The sequence below is a fragment of the Cherax quadricarinatus genome, chromosome 48 (assembly GCF_038502225.1).
Source record: "Cherax quadricarinatus isolate ZL_2023a chromosome 48, ASM3850222v1, whole genome shotgun sequence".
In the NCBI taxonomy this organism is placed as follows: Eukaryota; Metazoa; Arthropoda; class Malacostraca; order Decapoda; family Parastacidae; genus Cherax; species Cherax quadricarinatus.
In genome coordinates this window covers 19,778,678-19,792,401 of record NC_091339.1, presented here as the reverse complement: position 1 = coordinate 19,792,401, position 13,724 = coordinate 19,778,678, and the positions used below count along the sequence as shown (strand labels likewise).

The window sequence follows — 13,724 nt, the reverse complement described above, 5'->3', positions numbered from 1 at the left end:
ACATGGGTTTTGAAAGAGATTGGGAAAGGAAATATGCAAAATACAGTAAGTCCTTGGTTTTAACAAACCTTGATTTAACAAACTTTGGAAATATAGAACTGAATGATCTAGGTCAAGTGACTGGGAAATAATGTACAGTACAAAGTCCATTGGTTAAAGAATTCTCCATTATTGTCATGATGGTGGTAAAACAGTCTTGTCTCTATCCATCACAATTCCCATTACTGGCCACCTGCTATGCTACCCCTACTAGAACATTAAATTGAGATTTTGCTGTCATCTCTCTAGCTTAAATATCTCAAAAACCTTTACATACTGCAACACAGCCCAAACCTTAGAATTTCAAGACCTTTATTTTATGTGGAACCAAATAACTCAGCTAGATATATTCTTAAGCCATAGAATGCCTCAAGTGTTAAAATTTTATGCTAAAAATCTAATTCATATTTCATCTCTACAATCACAACAGTACTTACATCATTAGGCACAGGGTGGTTGTGGTCAGTTAACATAGGAAATCTGACAAGGTACAAAATCTCCATTTGGATCCCTGTTTCACTCTGCGCTTCTTGTAGCATTGTCTTCTTCATTTTGTCTTTGTGTCTCTTAGAAGGTTCACTATCTGTTGACACCTATAAGACATCAAGAAGATACCAAAATATATAGCATAATGATAGCAGTGTAATACTAAGTATCCATTTGAGGTGGGAACATACAAAAAATGACATTTATACCAACTGACAAAAATACAACTACTGTATATGTCTGACTGTAAGGATAGAAATTGCAACTACAAAAATTTCTCCATAGAGATATTAAATATTTGACACAGGAGAGAATTTTTACCTTGTATCCTGGAAACTTGACTAGTTTGTGAGCATATATCATTGCAGTACAGCCGATCTTCTTTGATATAGGTGGTGTTCGTCGTTTAATCTGTGGATGACCTTCTTGCTGAAATTGAGGATTACCATTATACACTACTAGCTTGCATCTAATACGGCTTTCTAAAAATTAGTACTGTCGACTGTAATTCTCCCAATCTCACATTCATCTTTATTACAATTATTACTAAAGCAGTATATTCTTAGTCTTAACTTATAATAGCCAGTGCAATACTCTCAATAGAGGTCACATTTGTTTAATTTGATAAAGAACACAAATTAAGTACAGCATTAAAACAGTACATGGACATTTTCTTAAAATTCTTAGATTTAAAACTGGGCCAACAGTTTAAAAGAAGTCTAACATCGATATCTGGAAGAAGGATAAGTTCAGTGAGAAAGTTGTCCCATTTCTTTAATGACGAGGTTAAACCTCTGGAACAATTCTGTCACAAGAACGACACAAACAGCATTAAAATTGATCTACCTCTAACCTATCCCGCTTTTCTCTATACTTCTCTTTTTTTCTCTTGCCGAAATCTGGTCCTTGGTGACACCGCCATGACTTTACACCTCCAAACATGAATGGGACACCATCAAATGGAATCTTGGCCTGATCATTTCTCCAATATAATCGACTCTTCTCCCAAATGTTTGGTCTCCAGTCTGAAATCAGTACAGTATATATTGTATATTTGTCTCTCTAATAAGAAAAGACCAATGGGGAAAGAAACTCTTCTGATGGCGAATTCATATATTTTTTAAGTTTCTATTAAATAAGCCCTCAAATGTGAGGAAGACTAAAAATTTCAAAACACATACAATATAGATCTTTACTTTCAAAAATATATATGATACATTATACTGGTGTGTAACAAGAAAAAAATTACATTAAACAACTTTTACAAAATCCTTAGATTATAAAACATTCCATGCTGAGCAATAATCACATCTGAGCAATACCAGATGTAAAACATCCACAGGGTGGGGGAGTTGAATGACAGCTCTATGCCTTTTGTGTTACAGTCAACACCTTGTCAAGAGCTTGCAATAGTGAAATAGAAATGGAGATCAGCCCAGGTAGGTGTGTCTATGAAGACATTCTACAAAGAAAGAGAGGCACCCAAGTCCACCCAGCCTGACTAACAGTCAGATGTCAGATGCCAAATGTTCAAGGAGGTATTTTAAGCAGCAGCTCATAAGTGCAGTAGGTGTGGTAATAAATGGGAGAATATATCGTTACAAGGAACAAAAAACTTATTTCTCTTGAGTGCATGTATGGCATTATTTTATGTAAGTTCTGAAAATTTCCTCACAAAGTAGCCTCTGGTATCTGATGGTTAGTCAGGGTGGGTGGATTTGGCAATTCTCTTCCTGTGTAGGATGTCTTCATATACACACCTACCTGAGCTGACCGGTATTTCACTACTCAAAGCTCTTGAAAAAGTGTTAACTGCAGCATGAAAGGCCTAGAGCTATCATTCAACTCCCCCACTCTGTGGCTATTTTCATACTTTTTTTTAACACACAGGCCGTATCCCACCATGGCAGGGTGACCAGCCCCTTGCTCCCAGTATTTTAGTTGCCTCTTACAACACACATGGCTTACAGAGGAAGAATTCTTTTCCACTTCCCCAATGAGTTTGCATACCTTACTGTATATAACAAAATACAATGATCAAGATTATACACTGATGTGGGGTAAGACTAAATCAAGTGTTAAATATAATATATAAGAGCCATCACTTTTACTATTGTAGTAACTTTACACAAAATTTATAATCAAGTTAATTCAGACCAGAAACAGTTATACACATGGACTATAAGAGAGGTTCAAGTATTTATTTTTTGCATGATGCCCATAGGTTCTCTTGCAGCTCTATGAAAAGTCTGAAGCCCGAGTAAATCTTTCCTGTACAAAGGACCTGAATAGATAATGCAAAAAAGATATCTACAATCAATAGGGGCAATAAAAAATAATGTGATTACCTGGTATTTTTTTAAAATCTGACACAACCTCTCCCCATCTCCAGATAACTGATAAATTACTGTATGGCACTTATGTTTAGTAGGCTCAGAAATCTGCATAAAGGTGTGCATTTTTAAAGTTAGAATATGTATGGTTCTGATGGCTGATTTCTGTGTGATAATTGGTTTGAGATACTTTTAGTGTGCTGCTGTTGATTCCCATGCATAAATACTGTATGCAAGATTTGGACTGATAAGTGTTAAGTATAGGGTAATCAGTGTAGAGCAGTATACATAATAGCAAACCTTTTAAATTATACCTACTGTTGTCTAGATTCTGAAGGCCTAGAAGTTTACTTTCTTCTTGTCTTCCTACTTGGATGGCAAACATTCTATTACTTAACTGGTTTCTAAATAGTATATAGATTTTCACATACAGTATTATGGGTGAATTTGAAAGTTATCTAAATGCAGACAAATATTTAGATTCTTTAATCTGCCACTGAGGCAGTTAGGGCCAGTGTTTTGGAAAAAAACAAAAAAAAACAAATGCGGTGTCATCTCAAAATTATTATACGTATTGTACAGTATATACATGTACTGTAACAGACTACATAAAACAATATAGTGTTAAAGAATTAGGTAACAGAAAACCAACCCTGGTGTGAGGGGTTCATGACAAAATAAGCTATATACTATCAAGAAGATAAGGTTGCAGCATGCAGGAGTGTAACTGAGGGAATATTTTGCATGTGTACATATGTACATAAGAGTCTGAAGCCCAAGTGCATCTAGGTTACTGATTAGTGAATTGGTAGTAGCAACTGGAGTAACCTGACACCTAATTCCCTATGATAAACAGCATGATAGGGTGGGATGAGCTATAATAGGCATATGACAGATGTATTAGATATCCAAGTATGTCATATAAATGACCTCTATCACTAACCTGACACCTAATTCCCTATAATAAACAGCATGATAGGGTGGGATGAGCTATAATAGGCATATGACAGATGTATTAGATATCCAAGTATGTCATATAAATGACCTCTATCACTGTTACCATTTAACACTGAACTAGATGAAGTGCACAGTAACTGTGACAAGAATTAAACTATTGGGCAATGATAAAACCAAATTCGAATACAGCATTTTAAATGCTGAGGTCTCCATTTAGTAGACCCTTCAATAGGGTGCCTTCATGATAGTGAAAGACTCTTAATCCAAGAACGTGAAGTTACTCCTCCCTTCCTCAGATTAATGCTGATTGACTCCCATTTCACAGGTGCTGTATGACTCCTATGGGTTTAGTGCTTCCCCTTAATAATAATAATTGGTGTGCCAAAGAAATGGTATCAGTACTGGCTAATTTTGGCAGTACTGTATAGGAATCAGTACTGCTAATTTTTATGGTATCAGTATCAGCTTAAAATTGAGTGAGATTAAGACACATGTGCAACATCTGGGTATCTTTATTGTAGATGTTTCGCCATCCAGTGGCTTTATCAATACAAATTCTAGGACATAACTTGAAGACAGTAGAACTATGTACAGAAGATGAGGTAATTGAGTATCGGTATTGGCAAAATTTTGGTACTGTCTTATCCCTAATAATAATAACACACTTCATACATTCACTACAATAAATACATTGCCAAAACTATTAGAAATTATAGTTTTAGAATACAGTATAAAACAATGGAAGATGTAATCTCAAATTAAAAGGTATCCTCAAACAAATAAATTAGTGTATTATTATATCCCACACATGAAAAATATTAAATCTATAAGGGTCATTCAGTGTTGCTCAGATGAGGCAACAGAAATGATTTTAGTATTATTAGACTACTGAAGCTATTTCACCAGCAGCCAGGTGCCCAAAGGTAAACAGATATTAAACTATGCTGCCAGACATGCCACATTCAATTATTTTTAATTTGTTTACTTGTGGTTAAATGTCAACTGGTTACTACCTAATTCCCATGTAAACAGCCACTGACAAATCCAACTGATGGGTGAAGAGATACTTCCTTATTATTATACTCATGGGGAAGTGCTAATAAAATAGGAAGAGGCATTCGGGTCTGACAAAGGAAGTTAAGGTCACTTCCAATTTCTTGAATCAAGAGCCCTCCACTGGCATCAAGGACAGATAAAAAAAAAGTGACTGTAGAAGAAGGGGGTGGAACTACTGAAGGACAGACAATCAGCAGAAAGGATGAAGGTCAAAGTTGATTTAGCAACTGGGGATCAAAGAAAGTCTACAATAAAAGTGGGATCATCAGAGAAAAGGACAGATACGGTAAGAACAAAGGCTTGCAAAATGAAACTGGCTTGCTCTCTGATGAGTGGAACAATCTGTCTAGGAATAATGGACAGTCAGGACAGCACTCGTGAACAGAACAATTAATCAAGAGATGCTAGACTGTCAAGATGACATTCTGATGAACTGTACAGTCAATCATGAGACTATCATGAGATGCTGGACTGGCAGGGCAGCACTAGGATGACTGGAACAATCACTCAAGAGATGCTGGATTGTCAGGACGGCCTGATAATAATAATAATAATCTTTATTTCTACAAGCACATACAACTCATACAGACCTAGCTGACTTCAATGGCATACTATATAGGAAGCCCCTTGTTATGCAGAGCATTTTGGGCAAATTAGGTAAATTTTATCCCCAGGATGCAACCCACACTAGTCAGCTAACACTCAAGTACCTGTCTACTGCTAGGTGAACAGGGACAGCAGATGTCTTAAGGAAATACATCCTGTTTCTATCCATACCGGGGATCGAACCACAGACCTCAATGTGTGAGCTGAGTGCTGCATACCACTCAGTGCTCACCTATACCACTCAGCTTAAGAGGATCAAGTGTCCAGGAACTTACTTTCGTCTCCAAAATGTGAAGTACAACAATCTAGGCAGTACTTGGTCATTGTACTCTCTTGAAACTTTTTTAGACACTCGTATACCTCCTTAGCTGTGTGGAATATTTTATACTGCTCTTCTGTCATTTCTTCTTTTTTTCTTCTTCACTGTACTTCATGTACATGAAATTTTTTTTCTCCCATTTCTTCTTTTTTCTACTTCACAATGCATGCATTGTATCTAGAGGTTTCTTCTAATAACATTCTCCAACTTCGTATATTCAACCTTTGTTTTGTTTACATTTTGCTGCTAAAACTTTAAAAATTAAGGGAATCCGGATTCCAAGGCGTCAAGAAATCCGGCTTCGGATTCCTAGGATATACATGATTATCCCTGTTTTTAGTGTTGTATTAGAAGCTTAAGATTACTCGGATTTTTAACCCCGGAGGGCTAGCCACCCAGGATAACCCAAAAATTCAGTATGTTATCGAGGATTGTCTGTCTATCTTACTTACTAAAGGACCCCAATGGAAATAAATAACTGACTTTTTTGGGGGTTATCCTAGCTAGGTTCTTTACACACATGCTGCTATATTTGTGTATACCTGAACAAACTTATTATTTTGTCTTCCAGGATGCGACCCACACCGGTCGGCTAACACCCAGGCACCAATTTGCTTGGTAGGTGATCAGGACAGTAGGTAAGGAAACACGCCCAATGTTTCCACCCTTGACGGGGATCGAGCTATGGACACTCAATGTGTGAAACGAATGTTGTCTACCAGCCCACGGGCCACATTATATACTGGTGCCTCTATTACCCAATGATTACTGCCCTCTGACTATCTATATAATATATATATATATATATATATATATATATATATATATATATATATATATATATATATATATATATATATATATATATATATATATATATATATATATATATATATATATATATATATATATATATATATATATATATATATATATATATATATATATATTAACAAGTCGGCCGTCTCCCACACCGAGGCAGGGTGACCCAAAAAGAAAATATTTTCATCATTCAGCACTTTCACCTCACTCACACAATCACTGTTTTTGCAAAAGTGCTCAGAATACAACAGTTTACAAGCATATACGTATAAAGATACACAACACATCCCTCCAAACTGCCAATATCCCAAACCCCTCCTTTAAAGTGCAGGCACTGTACTTCCCATTTCCAGAACTCAAGTCCGGCTATATAAAAATAACCGGTTTCCCCTGAATCCCTTCACTAAATATTACCCTGTTCACACTCCAACAGCTCGTCAGGTCCCAAATACCATTCGTCTCCATTCACTCCTAACACGCTCACGCACGCTTGCTGGAAGTCCAAGCCCCTCGCTCACAAAACCCCCTTTACCCCCTCCCTCCAACCTTTTCGAGGACGACCCCTACCCCGTCTTCCTTCTATAGATTTATACTCTCTCCATGTCATTCTACTTTGATCCAATCTCTCTAAATGACCAAACCACCTCAACAACCCCTCTTCAGCCCTCTGACTAATACTTTATTAACTCCACACCTTCTCCTAATTTCTGCATAATATTTATACCACACATTGCCCTTAGACAGGACATCTCCACTGGAATACCTGGAGTTTACCTGGAGAGAGTTCCGGGGGTCAACGCCCCCTCGGCCCGGTCTGTGATCAGGCCTCCTGGTGGATCAGAGCCTGATCAACCAGCCTGTTACTGCTGGCTGCACGCAAACCAACGTACGAGCCACAGCCCGGCTGATCAGGAACTGACTTTAGGTGCTTGTCCAGTGCTAGCTTGAAGACTGCCAGGGGTCTGTTGGTAATCCCCCTTATGTGTGCTGGGAGGCAGTTGAACAGTCTCGGGCCCCTGACACTTATTGTATGGTCTCTTAACGTGCTAGTGACACCCCTGCTTTTCATTGGGGGGATGGTGCATCGTCTGCCAAGTCTTTTGCTTTCATAGTGAGTGATTTTCGTGTGCAAGTTCGGTACTAGTCCCTCTAGGATTTTCCAGGTGTATATAATCATGTATCTCTCCCTCCTGCGTTCCAGGGAATACAGGTTTAGGAACCTCAAGCGCTCCCAGTAATTGAGGTGTTTTATCTCCGTTATGCGCGCCGTGAAAGTTCTCTGTACATTTTCTAGGTCGGCAATTTCACCTGCCTTGAAAGGTGCTGTTAGTGTGCAGCAATACTCCAGCCTAGATAGAACAAGTGACCTGAAGAGTGTCATCATGGGCTTGGCCTCCCTAGTTTTGAAGGTTCTCATTATCCATCCTGTCATTTTTCTAGCAGATGCGATTGATACAATGTTATGGTCCTTGAAGGTGAGATCCTCCGACATGATCACTCCCAGGTCTTTGACGTTGGTGTTTCGCTCTATTTTGTGGCCAGAATTTGTTTTGTACTCTGATGAAGATTTAATTTCCTCATGTTTACCATATCTGAGTAATTGAAATTTCTCATCGTTGAACTTCATATTGTTTTCTGCAGCCCACTGAAAGATTTGGTTGATGTCCGCCTGGAGCCTTGCAGTGTCTGCAATGGAAGACACTGTCATGCAGATTCGGGTGTCATCTGCAAAGGAAGACACGGTGCTGTGGCTGACATCCTTGTCTATGTCAGATATGAGGATAAGGAACAAGATGGGAGCGAGTACTGTGCCTTGTGGAACAGAGCTTTTCACCGTAGCTGCCTCGGACTTTACTCTGTTGACGACTACTCTCTGTGTTCTGTTAGTGAGGAAATTACAGATCCATCGACCGACTTTTCCTGTTATTCCTTTAGCACGCATTTTGTGCGCTATTACGCCATGGTCACACTTGTCGAAGGCTTTTGCAAAGTCTGTATATATTACATCTGCATTCTTTTTGTCTTCTAGTGCATTTAGGACCTTGTCGTAGTGATCCAATAGTTGAGACAGACAGGAGCGACCTGTTCTAAACCCATGTTGCCCTGGGTTGTGTAACTGATGTGTTTCTAGATGGGTGGTGATCTTGCTTCTTAGGACCCTTTCAAAGATTTTTATGATATGGGATGTTAGTGCTATTGGTCTGTAGTTCTTTGCTGTTGCTTTACTGCCCCCTTTGTGGAGTGGGGCTATGTCTGTTGTTTTTAGTAACTGTGGGACGACCCCCGTGTCCATGCTCCCTCTCCATAGGATGGAAAAGGCTCGTGATAGGGGCTTCTTGCAGTTCTTGATGAACACAGAGTTCCATGAGTCTGGCTCTGGGGCAGAGTGCATGGGCATGTCATTTATCGCCTGTTCGAAGTCATTTGGCGTCAGGATAACATCGGATAGGCTTGTGTTAATCAAATTTTGTGGCTCATAAAAAAATAATTTTGATCTTCGACTCTCAGTCTGGTTAGCGGCTTGCTAAAAACTGAGTCATATTGGGACTTGAGTAGCTCACTCATTTCCTTGCTGTCATCTGTGTAGGACCCATCTTGTTTAAGTAGGGGCCCAATACTGGACGTTGTTCTCGATTTTGATTTGGCATAGGAGAAGAAATACTTTGGGTTTCTTTCGATTTCATTTATGGCTTTTAGTTCTTCCCGCGATTCCTGACTCCTAAAGGATTCTTTTAGCTTAAGTTCGATGCTTGCTATTTCTCTGACCAGTGTCTCCCTACGCATTTCAGATATATTGACCTCTTTTAGCCGCTCTGTTATTCTTTTCCGTCGCCTGTAAAGGGAGCGCCTGTCTCTTTCTATTTTACATCTACTCCTCCTTTTTCTTAGAGGAATAAGCCTTGTGCATACATCGAGTGCCACCGAGTTAATCTGTTCTAGGCATAAGTTGGGGTCTGTGTTGCTTAGTATATCTTCCCAGCTTATATCGGTTAGGACTTGGTTTACTTGGTCCCACTTTATGTTTTTGTTATTGAAGTTGAATTTGGTGAATGCTCCCTCGTGACTAGTCTCATTATGTCGGTCAGGGGCTCCACGCATACATGTCTGAACCTCAATTATGTTGTGATCTGAGTATATTGTTTTTGATATGGTGACATTTCTTATCAGATCATCATTGTTAGTGAAGATGAGGTCTAGTGTATTCTCCAGTCTAGTAGGCTCTATTATTTGCTGGTTTAAATTGAATTTTGTGCAGAGATTAAAAGCTCGTGTGAGTGTGAGTTTTCATCAGAGCTGCCTCCTGGTGTTATTTCTGCAACAATATTATTTGCTATATTCCTCCATTTTAGGTGCCTTAAGTTGAAATCCCCCAGGAGCAAGATGTTGGGTGCAGGAGCTGGAAGATTTTCCAGACAGTGGTCAATTTTTAACAGCTGTTCCTGGAATTGCTGGGATGTTGCATCCGGAGGCTTGTAGACTACCACAAGGATTAGGTTTTGGTTCTCGACCTTTACTGCTAAAACTTCCACTACATCATTTGAGGCATTAAGCAGTTCTGTGCAAACAAGTGACTCTGCAATGTACAGGCCAACCCCCCCCCCTTTTGCCTGTTCACTCTGTCACATCTGTATAGGTTGTAACCTGGGATCCATATTTCGTTGTCCAAGTGATCCTTTATGTGGGTCTTAGTGAAAGCCACGAACATTGCCTTTGCCTCTGCAAGCAGTCCATGGATGAAAGGTATTTTGTTGTTTGTTGCTGGCTTTAGACCCTGTATATTTGCAAAGAAGAATGTTATCGGACTGGTGGTATTGTTGGTACTGGGGGGGGGATTTTTTTTTCCGGCATTAGTATCTGTATCTGTTGGTTTGGAGTGGAGGCCATCGACTGTGGTTCCACTCCAAGAATGACTGGATTTGGTGTACGATTTCTGCCATTTCCTGCCAGTTTTTTTCCTCGTAAATTTACTATTAATAAACGAAGATTTTTCCGCACATCACATGTGTGCACACCCCTCAACGGAGGTGTTGGCTCTTGATCCGAGGGACTGGATTCATCCTTTCCTTTCATAGATCGAACTTGAATGTCTCCCATTCCCTATATGATCCTTACGGGTTTACAGCTTTCCCCAGACTGAAATAAAGGCACAAAATTATGTGAACACAAATATATAATTATCAGCTGTTTAGATGTAGTATACTTAAAATCGGGTACAGTTTACTTATTTTAAAGTACTGCATATGTCAAGCATGGGATTTGCACATAATGATTATGCAGTGATGCATGTAAGTATATATGTAGAGATGTATATATACAAACAATTTTAAAGCTTTACAGTGGTGGAAAAAGACAGTATGGGTTGCAAGATTCTGTACGAGGCACAAATACGCTCGCACCTTGAGTATGCTCCACTTTCTTGGTTTGCCTGCCCCCCTCTCATCTGCGACTGCTTGACAGAGTAGAGAACAGAGCAAGACGTCTCATCTCTCGCCTGGACCCATTCTGGATAGATCTGTCATTTCAGCAGAGCCTTCAACATAGGAGGGATGTGGGTGGCCTTACTGTTATGTACAAGGCCAATATTGTCAAGGTACCACACTTGGATCCACTTCGAGGACAGCGTGAAACAAGCTTTTATGCCACAAGACGGGCAGAAAGCAGCAACTTCACTCTGGCTGTACCCTGCTCCAGAACATCACTCCATCTGAGATCCTATATACCCAGGATGACTCGAGTATGGAACACATTCGTACAGCATAATGATGTCAACGAGATAAAGTCAGTTGATCAAATGAAAATGCTGGCCCACAGATGGCTCCAACTTCATCCTGTTCCCTACTTGTATGTCTCATAACAATAAAAATGCTTTCAAATGAGCTGATGTAGGTAACAGCTCTTAGCTTGCCAATAAAGTTAGGAATCCTTAGCGTGTAAATAGCTTGTCAATAAAGTTAGGGATCCTTAACCTTGTCAAACCCTATGTAAAAAAAAAAAATAATATATTTCAGAAATACTGCAGTTAACATAATACATCACATACTAATTTGTGTAACCATGTGTTCTTTCAAGTAAGACATTCTTCTGTGTCCCTCAGATGTAGTCATGGAAAGCTTATTCTGGAAACTACTTACCAACCCCGGGTGCCTTGATGCCGGTGAGAGGCTCTTGATGTCTCCCATTCCAAGGCGCTATATGTCCTCCTGAGTAAAAAAAAAAATACTGACTATCCAAGGTTAGGATGAGTCTGCAGGAACCTGTGTCCACACACCGATATAATATCCCAATGTCTTGCACCTCCGCACCCCAACAACCTCACACCCCCATAAATTCATCACGACCTACGCGACCACAACCTCAATCCCCACATTACAACCCCAATTTGTAGCCCCACAACATTAACATCTCCACTCTCCAACACAACCCCAACTCAATTTCACACGTCGCACAACCTCCATTTTTTCTCAGGTTTTAATAGTTCCATAATGTTCACACCTCAAGCATGCCCACTGTACCTGTTAATGACAATGATTCTTGTTCTATGTAAAAATTTCATATAAATCAGGGTAGCCACACAAAGGTGTATCAGATTTTTTTTTGTTAAAAAAAATATGAATGGCAAATCAAATATAATCGGAAACTGCTGCATCTACATTCTCTCTACTGATGTTATTATTGTGTTCTCCTTTCAAGGCCCCTCAAGGAGGTGCCTTGATGCCGGTGGGGAAATCTTGATCCAAGGAATTGGACCTGTCGTTTCTACCCTTGGATCCCCTCAAGGAAGGTTCCTTGATGCTGGTGAGGGGCTCTTGATCTAGGGAATTGGATCTGTGGAAAATACTGTATATTTTCCGGAAATACGGTAATTTATAGGTAAATAGATGGCCTATATTATATATAATAAAAATTATGTTATCGAAAATGGGAAGAAGCTGCGCCTGCGCAGAGGTCACTCGCCATTGTTGTTTAAATTGAACAGAACGGTAGTTAATAATCGGAAGAATTTTCTTGCTCTAGAGGTTAAAATTGGGCTGACACCTCTCAAATAGGAGCCGAAATTGTTGGATGTGCATTCCTGCATAACTTGAGATATCAGACGACTGGACAAGACAACTCCAGGAACCTCAGATAAGCTATATAGATTTGTGTTATAATTCTGGCCAGTATTATTTTCATTAATTTAGTTAGAATGAGGTTTTCTGAGTATGATACACATTAATCTCCAGTCAAATTGGTGAGTGATATTAAGATATATTCTCCTGTTATGTATATGTGTATATATATAAACCTTTACTAATTTAATATACAGTCCACAAATTTATATATTTACCAGAATTCATGGTGATGTATCTTTCATTTGTAATTAATAGGTCTAGAGCAACTTGTGGATATGACAGTGGTAGGTATCGAAGGGGGACATTTTTTGCGACCTAGGTGTCCCAAATTCCTACTTGTCTAACTGATAAATAATAATTATCTTTGTTCATTTACTGTTATGTACATAATGATACATTCAGATAAATGTAATTTTCTACAGGATCTGTCCTTCAGGTTCCTGAATTAAATCTGAATACCTTCCACATCCCCCCACAGGTGCTGTATAATCCTACGGGTTTAGCGCTTCCCCCTTGATTATAATAATAATCTACCCTTGGATCGAACCTGGTTGCCTCTTACTCCTCCAGACAATGTTTGACCTCTACGATTTTAGCAGTTTCTCATGAATATTTATTTTTATTCATTCACCTGCGTCAAAGGATCTGAAGGGCGTGTGTAAGATGAACGCGGCTTACATAAGCAGGGGCAGAATCTCGTAGTGTTTGCAAGAGCCATTTTTTTCTCCAGCTAATGTTTAATAGTAAACAGAATTTTCTGAGAAGCATGAATTGTGGTATGTTCGAACTATCACTAAATTGTTCACATCCTAGACAGATTATCTTACAAAGCATGTTAACTCCGGGACCATGGATTAGGAACACATGGTTCCTGAATATTTATGAAACATTACGCCAGTAAAACTATTTATGTGGACTGTATTTTGCCTGAGTTACTACTTATAGATTAAGCATAGAATTACAAAAATAGATGATTAAACTTACCCATTTATT

The 13,724-nt window shown here is 39.1% G+C and overlaps 1 protein-coding gene across 4 annotated transcripts in view; it reads right to left on the bottom strand.

Annotated features, from left to right (window-relative positions):
* LOC128696058 (uncharacterized) overlaps positions 1 to 13,724 on the bottom strand; it is a 32,989-nt gene that overhangs the window by 18,549 nt on the left and 716 nt on the right. Inside the window, exons 1-4 of one of the 4 annotated variants that reach the window (XM_053787065.2) lie at positions 6,339 to 6,440; positions 1,372 to 1,550; positions 847 to 954; positions 477 to 632 (exon numbers count right to left, since the gene is read on the bottom strand). In XM_053787065.2, the coding sequence (XP_053643040.2) occupies positions 477 to 632; positions 847 to 954; positions 1,372 to 1,467 (360 nt within the window). In that variant the 5' untranslated portion in view covers positions 1,468 to 1,550; positions 6,339 to 6,440. Of the gene's footprint in view, positions 1 to 476; positions 633 to 846; positions 955 to 1,371; positions 1,551 to 5,752; positions 6,059 to 6,338; positions 6,441 to 13,724 lie in introns of those variants that run through there. The other 3 variants (XM_070094948.1, XM_053787063.2, XM_053787064.2) reach the window with 3 other exon arrangements.